This window comes from Macaca fascicularis, chromosome X (assembly GCF_037993035.2).
Source record: "Macaca fascicularis isolate 582-1 chromosome X, T2T-MFA8v1.1".
Taxonomy (NCBI): Eukaryota; Metazoa; Chordata; class Mammalia; order Primates; family Cercopithecidae; genus Macaca; species Macaca fascicularis.
Window position 1 is genome coordinate 80,790,202 of NC_088395.1, and position 11,755 is coordinate 80,801,956.

The 11,755-nt window shown below is 44.5% G+C and overlaps 1 protein-coding gene across 1 annotated transcript; it reads left to right on the forward strand.

Annotated features, from left to right (window-relative positions):
- Positions 1-10,098: 10,098 nt before the first annotated feature.
- Positions 10,099-10,669, forward strand: LOC123570974 (putative FXYD domain-containing ion transport regulator 8). Its single transcript, XM_045383482.3, has 2 exons — positions 10,099-10,251; positions 10,535-10,669. Exons 1-2 carry the CDS (start codon positions 10,099-10,101, stop codon positions 10,667-10,669), a joined length of 288 nt encoding a protein of 95 aa, XP_045239417.2.
- Positions 10,670-11,755: the final 1,086 nt, after the last annotated feature.

Sequence of the window (11,755 nt, forward strand, 5' to 3'; positions counted from 1 at the left end):
GGTGACAGAGTGAGACCTACCCAGTCTCCAAAAAAAAAAAAAAAAAAAAAAAACGTTCAACAGCTTAAAGAAAACAATTAAAAGTAATAATGACTAAAAGAAGAAATTTAACTGAGATTGAAATTAATTTTTTAAAAAATCAAACAAATTCTGAAGCTGAAAAGTAAAAGGAATGAAATGAAGAGGAAATCTGTGAACTCATAAGACTAGAAATTTGAAAATATATCATCCGAGGCTAAAGAAGGAAAGGAATGAAGAAAGCTTACTACATTTATGAGATAACATCAAAAGAACAAATATTCAAGTTATGGAAGTTCATTAAAGAGAAGAACAGGCTGGGTGTGGTGGCTCACACCTATAATCCCAGCACTTTGGGAAGCTGAGGCAGGTGGATCACCTGAGGTCAGGAGTTCGAGACCAGCCTGGCCAACATGGTGAAACCCTGTCTCTACTAAAAATACAAAAATTAGCTGGGCATGGTGGCAGGTGCCTGTAATCCCAGCTACTTGAGAGGCTGAGTCAGGAGAATCACTGGAACACAGGAGGCGGAGGTTGCAATGAGCCGAGATTGCATCACTGCACTCCAGCCTGGGCAACAAAAGCAAAACTGTGTCTCAAATGAAAAAGAGAGAGAGAGAGAGAGAAAGAGAGAGAGAGAGAGGAAGAAGAAGAAGAAGAAGAAGAAGAAGAAGAAGAAGAAGAAGAAGAAGAAGAAGAAGAAGAAGAAGAAGAAGGAGGAGGAGGAGGAGGAGGAGGAGGAGGAGGAGGAGGAGGAGGAGGAGGAGGAAGAAAGCTTATTTAAAGAAATAATAGCAGAAAAAAATTCAAATTTGGAAAAGATGTAAATATCCAAATACAGGAAGGTCAAAAGTTTCCAATCAGAGTCAATCCAAATATAATAAGACTACATCAAAACATATTATAATGAAACTGTCAAAAATCAAAGACAAAGAAAAAATTCTAAAAGCAGCAGGAAAAAAGAAACAGATAACATATAATGATTTTTCCAATAAGGCTAGCAGGAGATTTCTCAGCAGAGACCTTACAGACCAGAAGAAACTTGGATGAGATATCCAAAGTGCAGAAAGAAAACTGCCAACCAGCAATACTGTATTTGGCAAAGCTGTCCTTTAGAAATAAAGATGAGGTTGGGCACAGCGGCTCACGTCTGTAATCTCAACACTTTAGGAGGCCAAGGTGGGCAAATCACTAGAGGTCAGGAGTTCCAGACCAGCCTGGCCAACATGGTGAAACCCCGTCTCTACTAAAAGTACAAAAAATCAGCCAGGCATGGTGGCACACACCTGTAATCCCAGCTACTCGGGATGCCGAGGCACAAGAATTGCTTGAACGTAGGAGGCAGAGGCTGCAGTGAGGCAAGATTGCGCTGCTGCACTCTAGCTTGGGCAACATAGTGAGACTCCATTTCAAAAATAAAACAAAACAAAAGTAAGTGAAAGATCAAATGCTCTAATAGTGTAATCATGGTGGTTTGTAAATCATTTTTATTTTTAGTATGAAGGTTGTAAGACAAAACTATTAAAATAATAGTAGCACCTTGGGAGGCTGAGGTGGGAGGATCGCTTGAGCTCAGGAGTTCAAGACCAGCCTGGGCAACATAGTGAGACCTTGTCTCTACAAGAAAATTTTTTTTAAATTAGGTGGAGTGGTGCCACATGTCTGTGGTCCTAGCTACTTGGGAGGCTGAGGCGGGAGGATTGCTTGAATTCAACAGTTAGAGGATGCAGTGAGCCATGATGGTACCACTGCACTGCAGCCTGGGTGACAGAGTAAGACCCTTTCTGAAAAATAATAAAAATAATAATAGCTGCAATAATTTGTTAAGGGATACACAATATAAATATATGTAAATTGTGACATAAAAATTTTTAAATGAGGGAGGGAACAGAATAAAACGTAGAGTTTTGGGTTTTTTTTTTTTTTTGGTTTTTTGGTTTTTTGGTTTTTTTGAGACAAGGTCTCACTCTGTCACCCAGGCTGGAGTGCAGTGGTGCAATCTCAGCTCACTGCAACCTCTACCTCCTGGGTTCAAGCGATTGTCATGCCTCAGCCTCCCAAGTAGCTGGGATTACAGGCACATGCCACCAAGACCGGCTGTTTTTGTATTTTTTGGTAAAGATGGAGTTTCACCATGTTGGCCAGGCTTGTCTCGAACCTGACCTCAAGTAATCCGCCCGCCTCGGCCTCCCAAAGTGCTAGGATTACAGGTGTGAGTCACTGCACCCGGCAAACGTAGAGTATTTTTATGTGTCTAAGTTAAGCTGTTATCAGCATAAAAGAGACTGTTATAACTATAAGAAGTTTTATGCAAGCCTCATGGTAACGACAAAGCAAAAACCTATAGTAGATACACAAAATAGAAAAAGTAAGAAATGAGTCAGACATAGTGGCTCACATCTCTAATCCTAGCACTTTGGGAGGCTGAAGTAGAGTATTCCTTGATGCCAGGAGTTTGAAAGCAGCCTGGGTAACACAGTAAGACCCCCTCTCTACAGAAATGTTTTTAAAAAATTAGCCAGGTTTGGTAGTGCATACCTGTAGTCCTGGCTACTCAGAGGCTGAGGCAGGAGGATTACTTGAGCCCAGGAGGTCGAGGCTGTGGTGTGCCATGAGCATGCCACTGCACTCCAGCCTGGAAAACAGAGTAAGACTCTGTCTCAAAAAAAAAATTAAATAAATAAATAAATAGTAAGGAATGAAAGCATGCTAATAGATAAAATCATATAATTACAAAGGAAGAAAAGACAGGAAGAAAGAAACAAAGGATCTACAAAATAACCAGAAAATAACTAACAAAATGGCAGTAGTAAGTCCTTACCTATGAATAATTACCCTAGTGTAATTGGATTAAATTCTCCAGTCAAAAGAAAGAGTGGCTGAATGAGTTTTTTTACAGCCAAAAAAAAAAAAAAAAAAAAAAAAAAAAGCCCCAGCTATAGGCTACCTACAATAAATGCACTTTGCCTGTAGGAAAACACACACAGTAAAGGGATGGAAAAAGATATTCTATGCAGATGGAATCAAAAGAGAGCAGAGCACACTGTATTTATATTAGACAAAATAGACTTGAAGTCAAAAACTATAAAAAGAGACAAGGGAGATCACACTGTAATGATAAAGGGGTCAGTTCATTAAAAGGATATAACAAATATAAATGTACATGTACCAGCCGGGCATGGTGGCTCATGCCTGTAATCCCAGCACTTTGGGAGGCCTAGGGCAGGCAGATCACTTGAGGTCAGGAGTTCGAGACCAGCCTGGCCAACATGGTGAAACCCCATCTCTACCAAAAATACAAAAATTACCCAGGTGTGGTGGTTTACACCTGTAATCTCAGCTACTTGGGAGGGTAAGACAGGAGAATTGCTTGAACCTGGGAAGCAAAATTTGCAGTGAGGCGAGATCTCACCACCGCACTCCAGCCTGGGTGACAGAGCAAGACTCAGTCTCAAAAAAAAAAAAAAAAAAAAAAAAATAAGCATACACACACACACACACACGCACGCAACTAATATTGGAGCACTTAAATATATAAAGCAAATGTTAATAGATCTGAAGAGAGAGACAAACTATAATATAATAAAAGTAAAGAACTTCAATAACTCACTTTCAACAATGAACACATTCTATAGAAAGTAAATCAATAAGGAGACATAGGACGTTGTTTTGAGACCCCCCCCCCCCAGTTAAATTAAGGTTCCAGTACTAGAGTGGCTAGCAACCTTGACCTAGGGGAACATGAAAGGGAGTTAGACATGGGTGTTTACAGTGTGCCTTTCGTGGGATACTTCTTTTACCTGGTTGACAGCCTAATGCCTAGCTGTCTGACCTGTAACCAGGGGAGTGCCCTCACACAGGAAACTTGTTTATACTGGTAGAGACCAGACCACTGTGACTGTTGTCTGACTTGTGTACAATTTATGCCATGCTTGCCATCACTCTGCTACTGGGAGCCAGATATGATTTTCTCGCCAGCATCCTGGGCAAAACTCAGCCTGGAGCAGCCCCAAGTTCTTCGGGTGGAAGGTAAAAAATCAATACATACCACAGTAGGAAACAAGTTCAAAGATTTTTACTTAGATTCTGGTCAGGTGGCCAGGGGTGGCTCATGCCTGCAATCCCAGCACTTTGGGAAGCCGAGGTGGGTGGATCACTTGAGGTCAGGAGTTCCAGACCAGCCTGGCCAACATGGTGAAACCCCATCTCTGCTAAAAATACAAAAATTAGCCGAGTGTGGTGGCGCGTGCCTGTAATCCCAGCTAATCAGGACACTGAGGCAGGAGAATCGCTTGAACCCGGGAGGTGGAAGCTGCAGTGAGCCGAGATTGCACCACTACAGTCCAGACTGGGTGACAGAATGAGACTCCGTCTCAATAAATAATAATAATATTAAAATAAAATTATATTCAAAATGGATATTGAGGCAACATAAAATTTTAAGAATTTTCTACAATCCACCCATTCGTGCCTCAGCATTATATTTTAAGTCTAAAGAAGCTGTAGTTGAATGGTGAAGATATATTAACTTTAAGGAGAAAGAGAGGTTGTCGTGGTTATATTTGCAAGGTGAGAAACCGTGGTGGAAAGCTGGAGGGTGGTAGTAGAAAAAGACATCAGGGAGGCCGGGCGCGGTGGCTCAAGCCTGTAATCCCAGCACTTTGGGAGGCCGAGACGGGCGGATCACGAGGTCGGGAGATCGAGACCATCCTGGCTAACATGGTGAAACCCCGTCTCTACTAAAAAAATACAAAAAACTAGCCGGGCGCGGTGGCGGCCGCCTGTAGTCCCAGCTACTCGGGAGGCTGAGGCAGGAGAATGGCGTGAACCCAGGAGGCGGAGCTTGCAGTGAGCTGAGATCCGGCCACTGCACTCCAGCCTGGGCGGCAGAGCAAGACTCCGTCTCAAAAAAAAAAAAAAAAAAAAAGACATCAGGGAGTGGGTAGTCCTCCCCTAGGGTGTCAAAGGGTTGATGAATATAGGGGCTGGTGTTTCCTGGGGAAAGTATTAATCTCCATTAATTTTAGTAACATGTATCAGAGTCCCTTGTAGGTATGAGAGTGTGAGGGTAACAGAGAGCAAGAAACATACTAGAATCATGGACTAAGCAAAAAAAGTCCTACGTCCATTTGTGTCTTAGGAGAAGCAGTCCATGGACATCACTAGAGTGCAGGTTTAGTGCAATTGGGGAAGTACTCTGCAGCACAGAGGCAGAGTCATTCCCAATACCGAGGTCTTGAGTTGGGTGATACTGTCTGCGGCAATGTCATACCCAGCAGTAAAGTTTTGAGTTGGGGCAATTTCCTCTGAAGCTATGTCATCTCCATAGGTGAGATTTTGGGCCAAGACAAGGTCATCTAGGATATGGGACTGGGTATCCTTTACAAGTGGGTACCCACTCAAGTAGATGTGGGCCTCAGCATTTTTCATGTTTACTTGAAACAGTCATCTACTGGAGGGTTTGGGCTTCTGGTTCTAAACCAATTAAAGGACCCAAACCACTGGTAAGAAGACCAACAATCAACAGAATAGTGTGCAGTTGCACCTGATAGAGTTTTGTTTTAGGTGGAAATTTAGGTTCAAATGGTACCCTATCGTATGTGAAGCTGTCTGGTCTATGGGAAAAGCTATGGTTAATGAGTCTGAGAAGAGTAAGTGTCTTCGATCTGGTCTCCAGCCTTTATGGGGTGGGAGTAAGATAAAAAAATTATTTCAAAAAATAGACTAAGGCCTGGGGCAAATTAGAGAGCTTTAGGAGTGTATTTGTTGGACTGGAATTTGAAAAGAAATTGTTGCCAGGTGCGGTGGCTCACGCCTGTAATACCAGCACTTTGGGAGGTCGAGGCAGATGGATCGCTTAAGGTCAGGAGTTCGAGACCAGCCTGACCAACATGGTGAAACCCCATCTCTACTAAAAATACAAAAAAAACTAGCCAGGCATTGGTGGCGGGCACCTGTAATCCCAGCTACTCAGGAGGCTGAGGCAGGAGAATCACTTGAACTCAGGAGGTGGAGGTTGCAGTGAGCTGAGATCATGCCAATGCACTCCAGCCTGGGCAACAAGAATGAAACTCCGTCTCAAAAAAAAAAAAAAAAAAAAAGAAAAGAAAAGAAATTGTTTGAGGACATCATTGTGTCGCCCAATTAAATCAATTATTTGGAACCTATCAGTGCATAAAAGTTTAATTGAGTGTTTAATGCCTTTTCCAAGAGCCCAGCATGGTATAGTATAACAAGTAAAATTTGTGTTTTGGTTAATATTACTAAAGTCTGTAACTCTGAAGGGAATAAGGAGTGTCCTGGCAAGGTCTTGCATTGTGGCCTTAGTATAGGTGAAGATGGGTGATTTTGATTTATAATTTGAGTGTTTGTGCAGCAAGAGGTTCCCAGAGTTGAACCTTGAAGGGAACAATTATTAGGTAATGGCCTAATAATTTATAATAAATATGAAGATGAGATCATTTGTTGATTAGGGCATCTAGTGCTAAGATGACTGCTTGAAGTTTGGCTAAGTGTGTTGTTCCTTAGGCCTGGTCCTTCGTTAGGGACATCCAGGCTAAGGGATAGAAAAAATAACATTTCATTAAGCTGTGTCATGTATGATAGTTAGAAGTGCTGTTTGCTGAGTCTGAACTCTCATTGCTGTTCGCTCAGTTTATCCCAAGGGACTTCCTAGGTACTCCAGAAGTCTGGGAGAGGAATAATGTCCTTTAGCACCCCGGAATTTGTCAAGGGACAAAGGACAGGAGAAGCCACCCCTTTCTGCAGGTGGAATATACCAGAAGGCCCAGGTTTGGCTCAATTCTGTCTCAAGGAGGCCTCAGTAGCCAGGCCGAGCTTGTGAGGTGCTCACTCCATGACCCAAAGGATAATGGACAGCTGGGTATGGAAGATCACAGGGTCACAGGCTCAGGGTCCATGAGAGCCTCTATTTGTTTTATTTTATTTTATTTATTTATTTGAGACTGAGTTTCACTCTTGTTGCCCAGGCTGGAGTGCAATGGCATGATCTCGGCTCACCGCAACCTTCGCCTCCTGGGTTCAAGTGATTCTCCTGCCTCAGCCTCCCAAATAGCTGGGATTACAGGTATGCGCCACCACACCCAGCTAATATTGTATTCTTTTAGTAGAGATGGGGTTTCTCCATGTTGATCAGGCTGGTCTCGAAGTCCCGACCTCATGTGATCCGCCTGCCTCAGCCTCCCAAAGTGCTGAGGTTACAGGCGTGAGCCACCATGCCCAGCTATTATTTATTTGTTTATTTATTTCTTGAGACACTCTTGCCCTGCCACCCAGGCTGGAGTTCAGAGGCTCGATCTTGGCTCATTTCTACCTCTGCCTCCTGGGTTCAAGTGATTCTCGTGCCTCAGCCACCCAAGTTGCTGGGACTACAGGCATGCACCACCATGCCCAGCTGATTTTTGTATTTTTAGTAGAGATGGGGTTTCACCATGATGGCCAGGCTGATCTCGAACTCCTGACCTCAAGTGATCTGCCTGGTTCAGCCTCCCAAAGTCCTGGAATTACAAGTGTGAGCCACCACACTTGTTATTAGAAATAAAGTGAAAGCCTTTATTTCTAGGACAGCCCAGTTAGCCAGCCGTGTGTTATTTTAATGGTGCATAGCATGAGAATTTCTTGCACTGGAAGCCCTGAAGTAACTAATGACTATCATGAGTGGTCCAGAGACTCCAGGAGGCATGAAAAAGGTTGCTGTGAACAAGTTTTTTGAAAGCACTAACAGGAGTGATGGTTAATTTTAATTTATAAGTAAAAAATGACATTGGACTTATATATACTTATTGAGTGTGTCAGATGAATCTCCTTGAAAAAGGATGTCATTACTGTAATGGCATAGTTGTGTTCCTGGAGAAAGGTAGATGCCATCAAAATGTTATCTGCACAGCCTGTCCTAAGCAAGCAATCTCTGAGGAAACTTGTTACCACTAGATCAACCTTAAAAGTAATTGTCAAGGAAGTTCTAAATCTAGGGAAAAAAAAAAAGACATTTGCCATCGTAAAAACATGAAAGGATAAAACTCACTGGTAAAGTAATCATCACACAAAGAAGGAAGAAGGCGGCCTCAAATTATACCATTGCAGAAATCCACCAAACCCCAACAATAAGCAATAGGAGAAAACCTAAGGAACAAAGAATATATAAACAGCCAGAAAACAATTGACAGTATGACAGGAACAAAACCTCGAACATCAAAAATAACCTTGAGGCCGGGTGCGGTGGCTCACGCTTGTAATCCCAGCACTTTGGGAGGCTGAGGCGGGCAGATCACCTGAGGTCGGGAGTTCATGACCAGCCTGACATGGAGAAACCCCGTCTCGGCTAAAAATACAAAATTAGCCAGGGTGGTGGCACAAGCCTGTAATCCCAGCTACTTGGGAGGCTGAGGCAGGAGAATCTCTTGAACCCGGGAGGCGGAGGTTGTGGTGAGCCAAGATCGCACCATTGCACTCCAGCCTGGGCAACAAGAGTGAAACTCCATCTCAAAATAAATAAATAAATAAATAAATAATTACTAGATATAAAGAGATAGACTAATACAATAATAGTGGGGAAATTAAACAATCCATTTGCAACATTAGACAGATTATCTAAACAGAATATCAACAAAGAAGCGTTGGATTTCAACTGCACTCTATACCAAATTGACCTAACAGATGTTTACAAAACATTCTATCTAGCAACTGCAGAATATATATTCTTTTCATCAGCACATAAAACATCCTCCAGGATAAACCATATGGTAGGCCACAAAGCAAGACTCGACAAATTTTTTAAAAATCGAAACCAGATTGGGTATCTTCTTAGACCACAATGAAATAAAACTAGAAATCAATACCAGGAGGAACTTTGGGAACTATACAAATACATGTAAATCAAACAAAATGCTCCCGAATAGCCATTGCATCAACAAAGAAATTAAGATGAAAATCAGGTTCTGATTCAAGATGGCTGACTGGAAGCCGCCAGTGGGCACCTCCCTCATGGAGAGGAGTTAAAATAGTGAGTAAATACTCACATTTCAAGTGGATCATGTAAGAGAGCATGCTGAAATTCACCAGAGAAGCAATAGGAACCATGGAGAACACAGGAGAATGAAGCTGGGCACTATGCTTAGCCAGGATGGATGTGGAGCCAAGAGAGGCTTCCTAACATGGGAGACGGGCGAGTGAGTGAGAGATTCAAGGGGTTCCACATCTCCACCCTGGACCATTACAATCCAAGTCATGGAAGAGCCCCCTTGACTCCCCTCAGGTCTCCAGACTATCACAGGGAGCCACCTGGAGACTGAGCAGAGGTACCACTCAAGCCCATGTGGAATTCAACAGACTTTTGATCCCCAAGCAGCCTTAAGCCAGGTGCTGCTGCACTGCCAAGGAGGGAGGTCAGGCATTTTCACATGCTCCTAGGACAGATACCATGGCCATGGTAAGAAGGAATGGGTACATGACAAACCACATGGCTCCCACCTCTGCTGCACCCTGCCAAACAGGGCTTGCCTGCTTTGGGGGCAGAACGCCAACAAACCAACCCTGCCCCCAACTTAACATTTCTGGCACAGTTCAACTCCCAAAGGTCCCCAGCTCCCAGAAGCCACCGATAGGCCCTCTGTAGCCTCTGCTACTGCTGCCTTAACCCCTGCCACCCACAGGTCAGGGAAGAAATGAGGAGGCAGGAAACTTTTGTGCACCCCAGTCGTGATGCAGAGGAGTGGGCAGGCTGCACATTGCGTGATCCCTCACCTCCATGGCTCCCCACCAGACATGACATGCCTGCTTCAATGAAAGTGCCCCAGCACAGCACAGCACAGCACAGCTGCCCTGCTTTTGCCTGAACACTGTGGCTATATCTTGGCATTCCTCTGAGGGCCCAAATCCCAGAGGTCACTGTTAGGCCCTTCCAAGTTGCTGCCACTGCTGCCTCTGCTCCTGCTGCCTGCAGGACAGGGAGGGAGTGGGAGGTTGGGCACTATTGAACACCCGTAAGACAGAACCAAGGCTCCTCAGGACTTAGCATGTCCTCCTAGGATTGTCTTGGAGGGGACCAGCTGTGCAGATGCCATGGAGGTGGTACTGATCTTTGTATGCAGCCTGCTGGTCCCTGTGGTCCTGGCCAGTGCAGCTAAGAAGGAGAAGGAAATAGATCCTTTTCATGATAACTACCAGACCCTGAGGATTGGGGGACTGGTGTATGATATGGTCCTCTTCCTGCTTGTGAGCCTCCATAGAGTCTTGATTTGTTGCCCAGGCTGGAGTGCAGTGGCAGGATCTCACACTGCAACCACTGCTTTCTGGGTTCAAGTGATTCTTGTGCCTCAGCCTCCCGAGTAGCTGGGATTACAGGTATGCACCACCATGCCCCACTAATTTTTTTATTTTTAGAAGAGACAGGGTTTCACCATGTTGGCCAGCTGGTCTTGAACTCCTGACCTCAAGTGATCTGCCCACCTTGGCCTCCCAAAGTGCTGGGATTACAGGCGTGAGCCACCATGCCCAGTCGAACCTCCATCATCTAAGTCACAGATGCAAGTGCAGTTTCAATCAGAAGCCCCAGGATCCAGGAGATGAGGAAGCTCAGGTGGAGAACTTCATCATTGCAAATGCAAAAGAGCCCCAGATAGCAAAAATCTGAAGTGCAGCCCACAGATCGGCAGCCTCTGGAACCAGAAGGTAGCTGCTTGAACCTTTAGATGCAAATGTCGATGCTTAAGAAAACCGGCCACTGTAGCAACAGATATTTTCCCAGGAGAAGGCAAGAACTTGTGCATCTCCCTGTGCCCATCCCTATCGCTTCTAACAACATTCTTCAACCTAATGATGCAACTAACATTTGCCTCCCTCATGCATCCTGTGGTCTTGCCCAACTCCTGTTACGTGTCTGTGTATGTGCATGTTTGTCGACTGTGGTCTTCATGGCTACTTGTTCATGGATGATATTATGTTAGTCAACTGTGGAGACTCACTTTCCCAGGCAGGAGAGGAGCCATGTCACCATTGATCCCTCCCTGCCACCATGAGCCTCCATCATCTCCTGTTTCTAGGCGTTCACTTATTCCATGAGAGACCAACCCGTTTTCTTGATTTAGGGGGATGGGTTTGGGTAGGAGCATGGGCAGGAATCTCCAATTATCCTAGGACCTGGGGAGGTTTGCATCACCGCCATTATAATTCCTCATGGACCCTCTTCACTCCTCTACAAGAAACTCGCTTCCTTATTTCACCCTCACATGAGTCTACCCTGAAGGTCTCTTAGTATTAATAATTGGAGATTCAAAGCAAGGAGCCGGTGAGCCCAGCCATTGCCTTCAGGCGAGCTACTCCCTTTCATGATCAATTTTTTTTCCCAGGAGGGTTCCACTGAGAAGTCTGCATCAACCCTGCCCTTCTGCAGAGTTCCCAGTGATTTTAGGCTAAGGGCTTCTACTCTATCCCTGGGGAATGTGCCCCTTGTGTATCTTCTCAGCAATAACCCCATGGGCGCTGGGACTGTACCCCTTTCCAACCTTCCCTGCTTCTGAGATTTCAATCTACAAGCCAGGCCATCAGGATGCAGACTCCTATACATAAAGTTGGGTATCTGGCGGGTGATGGCTGAGGGACCCCCATTCTGTTGGGGCCAACACACTGGGATGGGCAGAGTGAGAGTAGGGGTCCTTTGATTCACTCACTGCCCATGTTCCCTTGGTCAGACAACAGAGACAAATCCTGCATTTTTTGC

What these genes read in the sequence shown, in the direction of transcription:
- LOC123570974 (XM_045383482.3), top strand. Translation starts at nt 10,099, where the DNA reads ATGGAGGTGGTACTGATCTTTGTATGCAGCCTGCTGGTCCCTGTGGTC. An exon ending in ATATGGTCCTCTTCCTGCTT is followed by an intron (nt 10,252 to 10,534) that starts GTGAGCCTCCAT and finishes CACCATGCCCAG; the next exon opens with TCGAACCTCCATCATCTAAG.